We start from the raw sequence: 18,512 nt of genomic DNA on the forward strand, positions 1-18,512 counted from the left end.
GCAGGAGTGAGGGGGCAAACAGACTCAACTCCACAAATGATGGCTGCTTATAAATGATGTAGAGTTTACTGCATCAGAGGAAAGATAATAATTGGATGAGCACTTAAGGGGCTATTTTGAAAATTCTCCCACTGACTATTCAGTGTTTAACTCCTCTAATAAAACCCTGAGCGATGCTAGCAGTGTCTGCTCCTCCTCTAATGCGGAGGAGCATCGCCCTATTGCTCTCAGAGTAGGAAAAATTAAATGATAACAACATTTTATTATCATAGCTACGGGGCTGGGTTAGGGCGGGGTTGGTGTCAGAGCCTGGGGAGGAGTGGTTTGCACACTCTAAGTGTGCATGGCGGTTTGGCTGGCAGTCATACACACTTTGCATGTTCCCCACCAGGCTGTAATACACCGCCTGGTGGGGTAACATGTACAGGCTTCCAAGTACCCAGTCAGAGCACCGAACCACGGCGCTCAGACCATTCACAACGCTGCTTTGCAGCGTTGTGATTGGCTTAGAGGAGCCTGTGAGCTTTCTCCTTCTGGGTTAAAGCAACAACAGAGGAGGCTGACAGCTGTGAGGAGGAAAGTGTTTTAATATTTTGACCCCTGGGGGGAACTTTGCCGTCTGTCCGCTGTGCCCATTTGCAGCCTGCATTGCTGTAGTTTCCTTTGAGTGAACCCCTGGTAGGACGAGGGTCCCAGGGGCTACGCCACCACTCCAGCGCCTCTTACACAGCTCCACACACACTGGGGAGGACTGCAATCCCCAGAGTGCACCGTACCATCCCACAGCTGCCGCGAGTGAGGAGGAGGCGTGCCCAATGCACTTATAGCGCAGCCTCTCCTACCGCGGGACGCGCGCGGGACGCAGTCCGGACAAAGCCCGGACCAAGAGCGGGCCCGTCTGCGCCCGTCACAGCCTGAAAGAGTCTGGGATGGGCCAGCCCTCTAACATCCGCATTCTTTGCGGCCACAGACTTTAACCTGTAGCGGGCCGAGTAAGTTTTAAGTAAACTGTGACTGTACTCGCTTAAATGAATAGTCGCAAAGTGAGGGTGGGATCAGGGGTGGTGGGGACCCTAAACGCATTCCTTGTGCGCGCTGCATTAAGTGAACGGAGGCTATCCCTGGACCCGCAATCTCTTTATGCACGTCAGCCTGATAACTGTACAGTTAATGCCTTGAGTAATGGCCTGGAAACTCCCATCGACCCTCGACCAACTGATACCACTGCTGACTCACCAGGATCCATCAGCAATAAGAACCCTAATCCGTCGGCCCAGGACATGAGTTTCAATGTCGAGCAAGAGCCGGAGACACAGAGTACTGGTGTTAGTACTAGAGGCCAGAAAGCAACGAAAAACCAGGGGGGCAAGAAGGGACTAGATCAGGGAACCAGAAAGAAAAGATGTGTGGCACAGAAACAAAATCAACGAGCAACACATAATGCTGTTCACAGAATAACCTCCCCGGTAACGAATAATAAAGCCTGCTCTTCTATGTCATCACTCCCTAGCAACGCCACGGCGAATAATGGTGGGACTTGTAAGACTGCTCGGTCAAGTGAGGACGATCTTTGTAAACGTTTGGGGTTACTGATTACTGACCTCCTTGCCCCCGTGATACAGAAGTTGGGCAGCATTGAAGTAAGAATAATCTTACTTGAAAGGTTAGCAGCCCCACCTCAATTAGCTAGCTCTGTTGTCGGTGATAATAATGGCAAAGATGTTGGGCCTATGTTCCTTAGAGGGAATGGCGATAAGGGTATAGTCACTACAACATATTGCCTAAATCCTAAATGTAGTCAGACCTGTAGTCAAGCCACGAGGACCCAATTGCCCTCTAACTCAAGCACTGATCCTTCGACAAGTGCACACACACAGCCTATTCAGACTGACTGGGGCCATAACTTCCCATTGATTCGGCCTGTAACATCACAAAACCCTGTCACGCACAATATGGGGGGGGAAGCTCAGGGGAGCACGGAAGTAGATTTAGGTTCTGTTGCACACAAGCAGTGTAGGGCGTATGAAGCCCTGCCTAATGTGGTCCTAAATCTCCCCCCTGAGGCGACCCCGTATACAGTGGTCTTAGCAAATGTCCCTCCAGTGCTTGGTATTGATTTTGAACATTGGTCAACTCTACGCAATGAAGCTTGTCACTTTCTCAATACTAGAACAGGGCTAAATAATGCTCTTTTTAGTGAATTCAAAATGGCAAGACGAGTCTCTTGGGTTGGTAAGTCAAACAAACGATTGCAAGGAGACTGTATTGTTTTATCATTTAGATCTCCAAATCTAGTACGGCACATTCTTGATAGAGCAGGAACTGGGGAGATTAATGTAAATGGTATTAATATCCTCCCTCTGGGGTTTTTCTATAACCCCTCGACTGATGAACAGTCCTATCTCCAACAGCCTTTATTCTCCAATCGTAGTTCTTCTCGTTACATCGTGCCAACCAGCAATCGTTTTGAAGTATTTGAGTCCTTAGACGCAATTGATTGACTAATTGATCAAGATCCTCGTGCATCGTATAAAGAATATTTCCCACCCTCGCCCAAGGGTCTATATGCAGTATGCCCATACCATCTATTCCTGACGACGTTGTCAATCCCTTTATTGTAGAGAGCTGGCTTAACTGTGACACCACTTCCAGTCATGGAGCTTCCCTGCAAGGGCCGTCAGACAGTGACTACAATCATTTATCACTGCCCTGTGCCACCCAGTTAACTATATTAGAAGGAGACACAAGCGTAAAAGTTATGCAACCTGTAACGCGCCTTGATAACAATCAAAATTACCAATGTATATCCAGGACAACCTAGGAGAGGAAACCCTCTATAAACTTGTCTCATGGAATATAGCAGGATTACACCAAAAATTGTTAAATCCAATTTGGTGCGATTTCGTTAAAAGTCAGGATATTCTCTGCCTTCAAGAGACATGGGCTAGAGATCCACTACATATTAACGGGTATAGAACCTTACACACCGAGGCAAGAGATAGTAAAGGAGGTAGACTAAAGGGTGGCCTCTGTACATATATCGCAAACACTCTGAACTTTAGTAAAATAGAATCTAGGCTAGACAATGCTTTTTTTCAAATTATTAATATTAAGACAGACAGCAGGCGATCAATAATTCTGATTAATTTGTATAATAATATTGCCACGCTTGATGTAGAAGCTATTTTAAATGAGTTAACAACTGATGTTCAATCGCTCTGGCATAAAAGTGTTATGCACCCTGGACTTAGGCTTTGTAAATGAAATGTGCCTGGAATCAGTATACATGGGGTATACTTTTAATGGGCGGGGTTTATATTCTACAATTGATTTTTTATTGCTGTCAAACCACTATGCCGCTCACGTTAGCTCATTTCACATCGGAGATATATCACTGAGTGACCATTTCCCACTGTGTGCAACATTTAAAGGATGTTTAAAAAGTTCAAAAAGGGATAATATTGCTCCACTGCCTTTGGAGTCACTTGCACTGGAAAGAACGAATGGTTATGCATTGAAATGGGCTGCGGTTGATCCTGATCGTGTTCTAAAAATTGTGGTGACTAATTGCAAAGATGAATGTGATACTTGTACTAGCAATCTAGCTGGCCCAAGTAGCATTTTAGAGGCTTTTGAGTCAATATCTAGCACCGTGAGGGAAGCCCTTTCTGTTCACAAGTCCAGGAAGGCAAAACGAACGGGTTGGTTTGACTCACAATGCACAAAAGCACACACAAACTTAAAAAAGATTCTTCACACTATCCCGAGAGATCGTGAGGCCATTAGGGTGGCATGGAGAACGTATAAACTAGTAATTAAGGGGAGAAGAGATAGCCTGATAAGGGAAGCCTGGGAGTCCCTCCATTCGGCTGCCTTAAGTAGGGATAGTAGTGCCTTCTGGAAGTCTGTAAAAGCACCTTTTTTTAAACCAAACGGGGGCCCTTCCATTGAGATTGCCATTTCGGAGGAACAGTGGGTTGGGCATTTCACAGAGGTCTTCAGGGGGATAGAGCGGCCTGACAATGACACCTTATTAAGTAAGAAATCACTTAATACTGACCTCAAATTCACCCTAGATGAGGTGGTGACGGCAATCTCCAATACCTGTGGAGGAAAGGTGCCCGGACCAGATGGTGTCCCCAGTGATCTCTTCAAGTCAAATGTATCTCTTTGGGGACCGATCATTACGCAAGTAGCGAATGCTAGCTGCCACGTTCCATTTCCAGCAACCTGGACAGAGTCAATTATAGTTCCCATCTTTAAAAAAGAACACCGTCAAGACCCTAGATGCTACAGGTCCATTTCATTACTCGACTCAATGACAAAAATCCTAGGTCGTGTAATTTTAGTAAGACTAAAAGCCTGGGCATCTGATAATAAGATTCTATCCGATTTGCAGTATGGCTTTCGCGAAGGAGTGGGCACTATTGAGCAGTTTCTTAATCTTGCCTTACTAGTGGGAAAATACATTTGTGTGAAAAATGGTAACTTGTTTTTAGCCTTTGTAGATTTGACAGCAGCTTTCGATTGATACGACATGTTAAACTGTGGGAGATTTTAGAAAGGATAGGTGTGGATCATCAAATTATTCACTTTTTAAGGCGGTTTTACAGTAATGTCCAAACCAGAGTCTGCTTTGATGTTAAGGGTGGGACCACAACTCCAATCTCAATTCGCAGGGGAGTCCGACAAGGATGTGTCCTCGCACCATTTCTTTTTAACTTGTACATAAATGATCTGGAGGGCGCATTACTTGAGCAAAAGGTTGACTTCCCTAAGATTAATGGTCGCCCAATCCCTGCCCTTTTATACGCCGACGACCCGGTTTTAATGTCTAGAACCCAAGTCAGTTTACAGAGAGTTTTGAACGGCTTTAATGATTTTATGCGGGATTTAGGACTAACAGTGAACACATCCAAGACTTATGTTATGAGCTGTGGGGTGGGGAGGAAAAAATGTTGTGAAGTGTTTATTGCGGATCAAAAGATTGACATAACAAAAACTTTTTCATATCTGGGTGTTATGTTCCACCAAGAGGACATGTGGGCACAGGCAATAAGATTTAAAACACTTAGTTTTATTAACACTATATCCGCACTCACCCAGTTTTCGAAAAGATTAGGGTTACGACCACCATTGGAACTTCTACAAATTTACCAGCCAAAATGTACTTCCACCGCAACCTATGGGTACGGAATCTGGGGTATTACAAATACTAACTCCCTACAAGTAGTGGAAAATAAATTGTAAAGATATTTATTGTCTGTACCAAGAACAACACCTGCCTATATCTGTCATGCAGAATTGGGATTAACATATCTGACTGACATGATTAAACTTGAGCCAGTCTTACTGTGGCACCGTGTATGGACTAAAGAAGAACCCACATTAAATAGAGATGTATTAAAGGATATTTAAAATTAGAAGCAGTTCTAAGGATTCCCTGGATTTATTATGTTTCTAATTTTATGCATAATCTGGGCCATCCTGAATATTTTACTGACCCTGAATCCTTGCACACAGTAAGCAAGAAGGAACTAAAAAAAGAAGGTATTGCTATGCTGGAAATGACAAGGCTGACGGAAATTTCTAAACCCTCGGTATTAGATAACCAAATGATTTTAAGTGTTTTTAAAATACAGCCCTATCTAGCCATAGTTCCATTGATAGGTTTTTACTAACAAGATTTCGACTTGGTATATTTCACAGACTCACCAGCTTTCCTAATATGAATAATTGGAGTCGCACTTTGATAGCTTGTCCTTGTGATGATTGCTCATGTCAATCCACCATCCATGTTATCTTTTTTTGTGGCTTTTACTTTGAAATTAGGAAAATGTGGATTCGACAAATGTTAAAAATGATGGGACTTAGGACTTGTCGACCTGCATATACTGCACTGCAAACCCTGGACAATGCTGATATGATCTGGAAAGTTGCGATGTTTTTGAAAAGGACGGTCGCCTACAGGAAGAGCTTAGTGTTTTAATTAACTGTGGATGTCAATTCTGTTATCCCTGATTAAATATATATATTTTTTACTTTTATATATGACGCATACCAATGGAGTTACATTATTTTATATTGTCATTCTGATTATATCAATGTATGTACTGCTTTTATAATTGCATAATTTTACAATCGAATAAAGCTTCTTTTAACTTTGACCCCTGCCTCGCCACCCCCGTTCCCTGCCAGCCGCCACTGGATGCTAGAAAGAATAAATGCTCCTTATGTTGATATTGGTTTACTCCAAAGGCATGCATATTGAAGGACACTCATAAATTGAGATCTTGGGTGTTCCTAATACAATTGTACTCCCTGTGCACCTCTAAACTAAGAGGGACTGATATTCTTGGAGTTTCTAAATTGTGCTTTAATTTGTGAAACAATACAAGAGATGAAGAGGGATACATAATCGACTTAAGAAGCAATGTCATCTCTCTGTAGCCTCACAAAAGAGCAGGAACTTTTTCATAAATTTTTCAAGACTACATCTGGATTTAAAGCTTCTCCTTGTGCGGGAATAGTGACGAGGTGGGAGTCTAAATGTCCCTTTGAGCCCAATAAGAGATGCTTCTATTCAAACAGTTTATGTATTATGCTCCCCTACCTACCGCTACCTGGATTAGGTTAATGACTGGATTACCGAAAGCCGACGTGTGGAGAGAGTGCCACAATACTAGAGGAAATTTAAAAATTTTACTTGGATGACTATGAATTTTACTAGTCTAGTTGCACTTGCAACTAGGCTACTTCCCAACTAGCAATTACCTCAAATGTATAATTTGACAAGCTGACCTAGGCGACAAACTTAGCTCAGATCATGCCACTGTCCTTATGATACAGTGATAATCCTTGTGATCTGGACATCCTAGGGGATCTTAAAAACGTAAAGAACCTACCAGACAACACTTTGTACTCCCAAATAATATTATCAAGGTTCATAACAATTTAGAAATATCATACTGAAAATATACAATGTGAGGTTTTATGGGCTACGAAAGCTGAAAGAAGTGGTCAAGTGATGAAACTGAACTAAGTACAGTTGAAGGCAAATTTTTTGGGGCACACAGAACTTGAAAAGCGATACAAGGTCATTTACACTCAAAAATATACCATCATTTGTGAAATGCTACTGGTGGAAGCACAGTACGTGTTTATTAAGAATGCTTCTGCTTCACATGAGTTAACTAGAATACAAAAAGGCAAATAGACTACTACGATATATTCTGGGCCTCGCAACAGAATTAAATACCAACAGAAATTAGTCTAGCAAACAGATCATGAGATTTGACAAGTCTTTACTGAACACACTTTTTCGTTCAGCAAATTAATTCTTAAATTTAGAGCTACAATAGCAATAGTTAGCAGAGCCAGTCTTTCTAGAGATTAACGCTGAGGCAATAAGTAGGATATCAGATCTATGGATTTCCATGGGGAAGGGGCAGACCAGAAATGCTCCTACACCAAAATAATTTTTCCATGGCGATTTACCAATCCTTCACTATTAGCACGCCCTCTGTCAAAGGTTTTTATCTGATTAGTACAGAATGGCATTGTCACCAATTCGTTAACTGAATCTTTTCTTACCTTCATTACAAAAAAAGATCTGCTCTACTGTAACACTCATCTACCAACTACCCTAGTAATTTGTGATGCTATTACCTACACAAAACTGTAATATATTCATTTCACATAGTCACCCCTATCTGAACAGCCCCAATCAGCCTTCATTAAAAATAAGCAAGCTGGTGACCATGTTCAGATGGTCTTGAAAGCAATATTGAAATGGCTACCAGAATAAATCTCTCTTCTTACCTTCGATGCCGAAAATAATTTTGCATACTTGGACTGGTGCTAATTTTCATAGCTACATGTAAAGCCAGAGCTGGGTTCAACATTTAAAGAAATTACACTGGTGAATTCTGCCGGTCCATGAATAAAAAACGCTTAATTACTGCAACTACATCACTAATTAGGCAATCTAAATGCATGTTTCATAGGCCCCATTTGTCTTCACCCTTTTTAACTACTGGTACACAAAAGTCATCAAAGTACCGGCATAAAAGGCTTGCAGTCTAAATGTAGACACTACAAAACATACATTTTGTAGATATCTGCTAACTGAATAAAATAAAAGGTTCTCTATGAAACCCAATTAGAGATAAGGAAAGGTTTACATTTTCAAGAAAAGATTGATGACTCAAGGTGTGTTCACTGCCCAGAAACCTGTCTAGTAAACGTCTGCAAATAAATTTTACTGAAATTAAACTAACGCTAAACAGGCTTTAAATTTGATTTCCAGAAGCAAAAGAACTCAACATCCTGAAGTGTGACGATTAGATTGAAGGACAAACCACAACTGGCCCCGAGGAAAGAGTCATGGCTTAAAAGACCATTTGACATAGATATGAAAGGTAGATTTCTAATACTTTCACCTTATACAGAGATCATCCAGAGGGAGATTAAGACAAAAGGTCGAGGACACACTAGGCTTTGCCAGTTCAGTTACACCTGTCTTCTCTGAGAGGGGATTTTCTCTTTGCCTCTTACAAATGGGCTGATCAACTAACTCTGGAGTTATCGGAGAGGCTATTGCAACAAAGTTGTCGCTTTCAAACTCTGCATACGTTGGTCCATGATCTTGTTAGGATCTAAAAGGAGGGAATCCTATACGCACAGTCAGACTGTTCATAACAAGGAGTCTTGCCACACCTCGTGGATTTGTGGTAAGACAATACTTTTCTTGGAAAGCGATATCCCTTCTCAGAAAGGACAGAATAGTTTTCGAATTGCACAATGGCCCCCTAATAGTCCCAATGGGTGACGGAGACAATGTGTGTAGGTTTAGTTTTTCCAGACCAGTATAATGAATCCACATTTCTTTTCTCGTACCCTAGCTGACTTTGGGTAAGGTGCACCTTTAGCTGTTATGTGGTGATCTGTGGTTTAGAATATATATGTCATTAAGAAAATGCACAATATAAAGGGGTTCTCTGATGGCTTACCATCTCTCTTTAGTAACAAATGCAACACTGCAGAGGCAAGGTGTTAGATTTCTTAGTTACAAAATTTGCCTTCTGACATGGATAGGTGCAATAATACAGTCTTCTTTATTCTTTAAAATATCTCTTCTTAACAAGCTCCAAAGGTAATGGAGACTTGGAACTGGACATTTCAACCATGTATGCTTTTTGTTAAAAATGGTAATTGACTGAAATCTTAGTTTACCCATTTATACACTCAATTAAGTTAATATCACCAACCTGTGAATAATTATGCTATGAGCACGTTCATTTGTAATCAGTAAAAACACTACGACGTTCCTTCACTTACCCAAGACATTATACACATATATAAATTCTAATCTAGGTTTCTCAGAAAAAATACATTCCCATAAATCTACTTTCTTAGAAACAGTGTTTGAAAAACTAACATTCGTTAATTCTGTAATATTTACACTGTTGTATAAGGTTTCAAATTGATTCAGAGTTCATCACATTTCATAAATACATCATTTACTGTTTTGCTATTATTTGCACAAGACGGCTGAGTGACATAACATGAACTCATTCCAATGAAAGTACAATTTTTCGCTCCTAATTTCATATATCGTAATTGTGAAAGAAATACAGTAAACACACTTTCCACAATGGGACCCCTGAAAGAATATCAGTGATACAATGTATATGGCATGTCTAACTTCCTCATACATTAACCCAGAATATTTAACTTGGACAATAAATGAAGGGGATCAAATCAAATCAGTTAATTAAAAAGTGTGTATATCCAGTTTACAGGGATACCTGAGTAAGATATCAAGTCACCTTTCAGACCAAGAGAATAGATTTCACAAGTTAGGTACCTTTCCAGAAGGCTGTTAATAACATAACCGTCTTCTATTACCTCACAGGATTATGCATAATTACCTGTTGAGGCGACATCTGAAGATGCCGCAAAGAACTTAATGACAAGGTACAGTTAGAATGTTAAGTACCACATGTACAAAACACTGGTTGCAAACTGCGGCTAGTATTTTTGCAACCAGTAAGAAATTTGAACTAACCAATGTAAAGATAAATCTGTTCACAAAATTGCGCCACAACGTTTTTTTTTTACATTCACTTTGCAGAAGGGCTCCCAAGGGAACCCCTCATCATGTATTCCTCCAAGTTGGAAGACTGTAAAATTTCAATAGTTTGCAACTGATTTTTGGTTACAAAAAACAGCGATTTGGAAAGAGTGTCCCTTTCAAATCGCTGTTTGGAAAAGCCTTGTACACGGCCCTTCCAAATACCAATTTGCTTCCCCTGCTAGGCCCAATTTGTAATTCTGTAACTTAATCGCGAAATGGTCTTAAAACATTGCAAAAAGCAAACTCCAAACTCCAGTGTTTGCAACCACAAAAATGCTTTGTACATATGGCCTAATAACATTTTGGTAATTTTATCTTCAAAGCCAAAAAGCTATTAGTGACCTTGCTCTATAAAGGACTGCAATAAAAAAAAGGCTACAAACACCCTATTCCTAAACTGAAAGGTTATGCAAATACATGTAAAGTAGAATTTTAGATTTTGTGTGGTGTTATGCACGACAAAACAGACTCTGGGCCAGTGGCGGTGCGTCCATTGGGGGCGTTGGGGCTTAGCCCCCCCGCCCGTAGCTCCCTCGGCGTTTCTAAGCTTAAGTAAACTGAATCAGTTTACTTAAGTTCAAAGACGCCGAGGGAGAACCAACGGACAATCATGTCAGTCAGCATGACGTCGGACCGCCCACCCCCTTCAGAGTCTGAAGGGGGTGGGCGGTCCGGCGTCATGTTGACTGACATGATTGTTAGACCAGGCGCAACAGGCAGCAGCACAAGTGCACATGAGTGGGGAAGGTGAGCGAATTTTCACCCGTGCCCAGTCATGCGCACTTGTGTTTGCACTGGCTTGCGCATGCCCATTAGGAGCCCCTCGGTCTCCTAATGGGCAGGCGGCGGGCGTAGCGTAAGCTGTGCCCTCAGCCAATCCTGGCACTGCTGGCAGCGCCAGGATTGGCTGAGAGGGGTTGGCAGGCCCCTCCAGTGCCGTTCGTGAAGGCGCCCAGGGGAGCAGAGGTCTGAGAGGTGGCGTGGACCGGCTGTGAGGTAAGTTTTTTGTTTAATATATTTCAGTCCCCCCCCCCGTGCGCGACCCATCCGTCCCCCCCCCCGCGAGCCGCGACTGATTGCAAATTATGGCCATATGCATCAAAGTACAATACATAGGAAAGGCCGTTGTAGGCCAAAGGCATAACAGGTTATTCAGGTATATGCATTAAAAATCAGACGGTGATAAGAAGCGAATCTAGGAGCTATAAGTTACCCTTTGTGGTAAGTGATGCATTGGTTTAAAGTATGTGCTTCAGATGCGTGTGCCACTCCGTTTTAATGAAACCACTTTTCAGAATCCTGGTGTGATTTGTTCGCATTCATCAGGCGAGCTATTCAAATCCGTTTACACACATCACGTTATACAATGTTTGTGATTTACATGCGAGTGCCAGGAGGGTTTTATTCACATGCCGTTTCACGGGGGGTGTGCTTCACATACATACGCCACGGCTGCTTCACGTGCCCCGGCAGGAGGGTTTTATTTACATGATGGGGCAACAAAGGGATTCTGTGCGGCCCCTGGTCCACTGCAGGGCTTTCAAAGTGTTAATGAAGATCCCTCTGTTCCCCGGCTGGCACCCGACTCTCGCTACAGAGGATGCACTGTGTCTGAGCAGGGCTTTCTGCTGGGGGCCTGCCAGGCCGTGGCTGCCGGGCATGTGCCTGTGTGCTAGGAACTGAACCCGCCTGTACTGCTCCCAGGTTATGCCGCGCAAACACTGCAAGCGCTTTCCAAATCCCTGGGGTCTGGTTTTCACTTTGTTTTCATGCGAGTGATTTGTAATGTTGTATTTTCCTTATATGTGGTTAAAAGTACAATTCTCGTCGGGTTTGCTGGTCCTCGGCGTTTCTCTAACACTTTCGGAAAGGGCAGAGGGATGTCCATTCGAATGCTGGTCAGCAGAAGGTTGCAGCGACATTGCAGTGTATCTTGTGATGTTACACTGATTTGAGGTTCTTCCCAATCGTCCCCTCTTCCTCCACTGTTATGATTCAGAACACGAACACGTCATCTTAGATCCCCATCCCCAAAACATTTTCCCTCTTTAAAAGAATCACTGGGCTTACGTTTTATATTCCTAGTTTCAGCTATAAAATATTTTTTGTGGAAGGATTACAATCAAAAGTAAAATAGCTCATGTCCCTTAATAGACAAGGGGGCGAATAATTCTGAAGCGGGCTGTAGGGTGACTGAAAAGTCAGGACGTTAACAGCGTCATTTATGATGGGACCAGCATATTATTATGGTTACCCTTATTAATGTAGTGGGTCAGCAGTCTTACTTTACGGCGTGTTGGCCGGATGAGGATGTCAAGTCATCCGCGGGTCAGGCAATGCCTGCAGGGTGCATAACAAATGGGGAGGAACCGCACGGGGTTCAGCTCCCGACACACTATCACAGCGTGTGTGCGTGTCATTCTGTGTCCCTTGTGTTTTTTGTGGCCGGTTGCATACAGCGACCAAGCAGCAGGCCGCGATATCACAGTTAATGCGGCAGACTGTGTATACACGTTTTAGCGCTTGGAGGGGGTCTTTCAACAGCCGTGTACTTTGCCAAAGGCAAGTGTGACGTGGTTTCTACTTCAACAGGGGGCGCCTCAAGCACCGGCCTTCCTTGCTGGGAGCTGCGGACTCCATAGGTATGCCTTCCGTGGACAAGGTGTAAAACGGTGTACCACAGACCGAAAATAACGATGTTGTCCATATGTTTTTGTTGTTGTTGTTGCTAATGTACTACAGCAACTCCGGTTTTATTTCAGTGGCGGTGCGTCCATTTGTGTCCTCTGTTTTTCTGAAGTCACAACAAGTTGTCTCTGTGTTTTTTCGTCGTTGCCCCATCAAATGTGTGTGCCTCTCTGATTTGCTTTTTTATAAAGTCATAGAAATGTTTGTCTAGGTCTGATCCATTCGGGCAGATGTGAAAATGAGATGTTTAGGTACATGTTTTCATGCACCAAAAAAACCAGGAAGAGTTTTACATATTTGTGATTTCCTCTGCTAACAGTATAAAATGTTGTGTATTTATGCTGTCCACGTGTTTGCTTTTCTCAGATGGTGCAGAGAGATGTCTTTAAGGGTATGCGGTGCTGTTATTTCACAGTGTGAATTCGATTCTGTGACTTGAATTCACAGTGCGTTGTTTATGCTGTTCTGCTATGATTTTACTGCTGGCTGTTTCTGTACACTTTTGCGGCGCTTGCACACTGACATGGTATCTTTTTGTGCCGTGGGGTCACAGTGAGATATTTCTGTTGGTTTTCTAAGTTCTATGTCTCAGTTGAATCACGTTTCTGAAGGTTCACTCATACCTATGGAGTTTTTACATAAGGCTGGACACGAGGAACAGTAGAAGTGTAGGGCATTCCTTGGCGCTTCTGGCAAAGATTGTCCTCTATAGGTCATACAAATTGACAATTTCTTAAATGATAATTAAATCGTATTGCTTTATTAACCTTCCTGCTTTCTCAAATTTGCTTGAAAATGCACCATTTGTCCGCTCTTTTTTCAAAATTTTTGCCCCCCCCCCCCCAGCCCCCGTCGGTTGTTCGGGCACGCTTGCTACACTCGCTCACCGCAGTGCGGAACGGCAATAATTTGACGCCTCACCACTTTCAAATTTCACCAGCCGCCACTGCTCTGACGCCTCACCACTTTCAAATTTCACCAGCCGCCACTGCTCTGGGCCTCTAAGGACCAAAACAAAATGGCAGTGGGGAGGCATGTAGTGCAAGAAAAAAAGAAGTTAGGAAGAAAAGAAAAAAAGTGTTGTCACCCACCACCCCTTTAAGAGGCGTCAGAATCCTCCATTTAATACAGATTTGAAAAAACAGACCTTCAGGCAAATTTCCAACATGAAAGACATTCATTAGGTAGGGTCCTGCAACTTTGGAAAGTAGTGCGATTTAAAACATCTGTGGAAATGGGTTTCTAGAGAAAACCTCTTCCGACTGGGTATTTTTTTTGACAAGAATACATGGATCTGAAAAGTATTAAAATCACATTTGGTAGTGCAAGGAATATTATATTATAATATCTTGAGCTCTCGAGATTATATGGCTCTACCCAGCTCCACCCACATTGCTAAATATCAATGATAGCTAAAACACACCTTTTCAGTAGGCAACAGGACTCTCTGAGGCGCAGTTTCATCGGCAGCCAATGGATCTCTCTGGCTCCTGTGTACTAGATGGAAGGTTACAGCCTTCTTCTTCTCTATGAATGGTTTCTTCCGACGATGAGGCTTCAAAAGAAAAAGTGCTAGGTTAATTTTCTCATATGCAGTACTTATGTACGTATGCAGTCAATGTACAGAATCCAGTGAAAGCAACGCATTGACTCAACAAACCTTGAGTATTTGCATTTTCCAAATAAATATCGTGCGTCTCTTTTTAACTCACTATCTGTACAACATTGAGGCATCTAGCAACAGAGGGTAGACACAATGTAAGTCGTCATACAAAACAACCCATAGCAAGTCACTGAAAGCCTTCAATAAACCTTTCCATAAACAAAATAATAAAATAAAATTCTAAAATGCTCCTTAAATATGGTGTCTTTTCTTTTTGTTCCCTAACAGCACCATGCCGGAGTTTTGTTTTAGCTCATATGTGCCATGTAAGAGGTCTCGGACTTGACTGGTCCCCCCAATGCAAACAAGAGGCTGAAATACAAGTAGATTAAATGATAATTCTCGATCAATACTAGTTAACTATGGATGCTACTGCAATTGTTCCATTAGAGAAGTACTCCATTGTTTTGGTACATAAAGTAATTATGAAAAACACTATTGCAGTTAGGTACCATCAATAGTCAAAAATGGTATGTGCAAGCATCGCCGATCACATTCTTTTATTTCTTATATTCATCTTCTGTATATTCAAGGCTTTGCCTATCACATAAGAAAAGCAAATGGAGCTGCCTGTTAGCCTGTGTAAAGGGCATGCCTGGCACTTCAGAAAGCTATGCTTCTTTTAGAAGAGGCTCAGATACAATTGCATCTCCGTGGCATACTGCTGAAATGGAAATGCTTATCGAAAAATAAAAATGTTGTCCTGTGGAGTAGTCTCTGCAATTTATAAACACAGTCTAAAGCATCTCCTTCATATTTTTTTATTAGGTAAAATAGCCTATTTTGTGAATCACTCAGTATTTGTAAAGCGCGGCCTATCACGCCATGGGGTATCTAGACGCTGAGAAGGGAGCCTTAACGAAGAGCCAGGTCTTGAGTCCCTTCCAGAAGTCGGCAAGTGAGGTGGAGGTTTGGAAGTGAAGCGGGATGTCGTTCCTGGACTTGGTAGCAAGGTAATAGAAGAAGCGATGTCTGCTGCTGCTCCGCCAGATGCAGGAGACGAGTGGGATGGCAAAAGAGGTGGGTCAGAGTTGTCTGGTCGACTGGTGGAGAGTCAGGCAGTGGTTGATGTAGGAGAGGAGACACAGGATAGACAATCACTGGGCCACCATACAAATGAGATACAAAAAGGATCAAGAAGCATGAACAGCAAAATAAGCATAATTAATTATACTCAAAATGTACAATATCTAATACATATTCACGGTACTAGATATGAACATGCAATAAAAGGGTACTTTTTTTACTCAAGGTTTAAGTAACCAGACGTGAAACGTCTCCTGAAAATTTGGTTTGGTTCTGTGCTGCTTGAGTAAAGAGGCTCTGGAAGGCCTTTAAAACAGATGGTAAATCAGAAAAAAAAGTGTACTGTATCGAAAGAAATTTATCTGGGACTGCAAATGATAACTGATTAGTAAAACCCTTGTCAGGCTGTACACAATTTTCTTGTCTCAATTAATACTAGACATCTGAACTGCGGCTACAAATGACCAAGGGATAAGCACATTGGAGGACAACTCTGGGAACAGTTGACACAATGGGATAGTGGCGGCTCAACACAGCAATCCAATTTTGTAAGAAAAGTAAACCAATAAAAAACGACTACATGAAATCCCTCGGAATACAATATCTTCTGATTGCTAATCGAAAGTGTACCAATCACAAAGTGGGGACGGTACAAGGGAGCTCGACCCGTATACACCTAAGGGGCAGGGCCGGATCCAGCCTATGCCATACTCGGAGGACGCGTGCACACTGGAGAAAGATCTCTCCTTCATTCATTCAAAAGAATGGGAAAACATGCTTTCATCATATGGAGAAGCCGCCCACAACCACCCCACGCCCTCACCGGTTCCAAACGGGGGAAACGAGGAGGTATTCAAACAAGAATCTGCTTGGGCCACAGCTCTGGACATTCTACAAAGGTCAGCCGACGCGATGACATACCAAGCTAATAAACCGGATATACAAATCAGCCTATTAAACACACTGGCGGTGTATGTCGCTAATATAGATGATAAAATCACAAATCTAAACAATTTGATTAGGAGGACCCAAGCGGATGCTGATCTCCCGCGACAAGGCTGCAACTTTTCACCAATAATAGGCAAACTAAGCACGCTCCCGGAGATGATGGTGGACTTGAAAGAAATCACCACCAAGGTAAAGCTTTCCCCTTCAAGCAAAGGAGTCAGCGCTACAAACCCCACCAACAGCGCCAAATAGGTAGCAAACCCAGGGGACAGGGAGGACGACGCCAGGGATATGCCATTGCCTCCGGAAACACCGGCCATAAGCAGCAAAAGAACCAACCAACAAGAGTCCCCAGTTGCTGGAAATGAGGCGCCCACTACAAAACCTCCATTGGACCAGGACACGGAGGATTACAACTGTAAGGGAAATAAACATAGAAAGCGGAAGGGCCGTAACAAGATCCGCCGAACTACGCACGACTCGAGTCTCTACCCATTGTTTAACACTCACACACGAGCAGCCCAAACAGGACATAAGGATACAAAAAGAACCGAAGAGGTAGCTAAGGAAGAGGAGAAACCAATCACTTCATATGGCATCGTCAAAAAGCAACAGACTGGTTCTCTACACCTTAAAGAGGAGAAGACTCGCGCCGAGGAAGACCTTGAGCCTACGGGGAAAAAGGGGAAAAAACAGAGCCATCTGACAATAGCCAACGGCAACTCTCGAACCTTACATTTTTGCCTTGGGTAGAGGGCCCAAAGCGCACTTGGGACACAGATCATTTGGGCAGAACTAAAACCTCTAAGCAGGCTCAAGCCAGCTGCCGGCAAACAAAACACTTGGGCGGCATCCATTCACCCAATCAGGTACATGACACTGGGGCGCAAGTCGGCCGCGATGCAGCCCAAAAGAGACCTAGAGTACCGAATAGGTCTGATCCTTCATCAGTCCAAAATGCAACTAAGCATGCTGCCCCCGGAACCTGCACAGGAAACTTCGCTATGCATGGTATGCTGGGGACAGAGACTAAGACTGGTCATCCTGAGGCGCCCCCTGGGCAGGCTTTCCGCCACAGGGATCTGAGCCAAAGCAACCTTACTAACTGTGACCAAGAGAACATCCACTCTGTAGACAAACATGAAGGCCTTCAGACCACTAGGCCACCTCAAGCAACTACAACTGTCACTCTTTTCTATCCAAAATACAAGTCCAAAGGCAGCTGTGACATACTAAATCGTTGAAACATCATGAAACTAATAGAAGCCACAGGCCTGTCAAAGGAGGTTGCATCACAAGACATCATCTCAATAGAATGTATTGCACCAGGCCAGGGTCAAACAAACGAATCCACTAAGGTCACCTGGCGCTCTGCAGAGGTATCAAACAAAATCCTGAGGCACAAGGAAACCTTTAAACAGTGGGGCATTTCCATAATCCCTGGTAAGGAACCAGGCTACCCACACGTTCTTCACATCACTCGGGCCGCAGGGCGCCCATGCAAAGGACCAAAACTAGTCTACTCGGTCCTGAGGAGCACCCTGGGCAAAACCCCCACCTCCAGCTCCAAAAAAGCAAGCGACGGTCAGCACATCCAAAATATAGAATCGGAACAGGCCAGTACATGGTCGTGGTTCGCGGGGTCACTAAACACAACCAGACTGCTACGATGACAAAACAATGGCCACAAGGCTCATGAAGGTAGACTACTAAGGGTATGTTCCTGGAACATTAATGGGTTAGCAAACAAAATGGGGGAGGCAGCCACGGTATCCTACTTATGGTCCTTCGAGATTATTCTATTACAAGAGACATGGCTGGAAGAGCCGCAGCACCTCGAAGGGTTTAAAATGGATCACCATCCAGCAATTAAATTGAAATCCTCCGGACGATGTAGCGGCGGCTTAGCCATTATATATCAGCTAACAGCACAATTACTTCATGGGATCTAGCAGGCTGCTCCCAGGTTCTTCAGTTAGTCAGAACTTTCAAAGGTCAGTGTAGGACTGTAATTTTATTGAACGCGTATATCCGTCCTAACTCAGCGTC

General features: G+C 43.1%; 1 protein-coding gene across 1 annotated transcript in view; it reads right to left on the bottom strand.

Annotated features, from left to right (window-relative positions):
* LTV1 (LTV1 ribosome biogenesis factor) overlaps window positions 1-18,512 on the bottom strand; it is a 212,566-nt gene that overhangs the window by 173,977 nt on the left and 20,077 nt on the right. Inside the window, exon 2 of the mRNA XM_085611659.1 lies at window positions 14,250-14,381. Coding sequence (XP_085467785.1) covers window positions 14,250-14,381 — 132 coding nt within the window. The remainder of the gene's footprint in view (window positions 1-14,249; window positions 14,382-18,512) is intronic.

This window comes from Triturus cristatus, chromosome 6 (genome assembly GCF_964204655.1).
Source record: "Triturus cristatus chromosome 6, aTriCri1.1, whole genome shotgun sequence".
NCBI classification, from domain to species: Eukaryota; Metazoa; Chordata; class Amphibia; order Caudata; family Salamandridae; genus Triturus; species Triturus cristatus.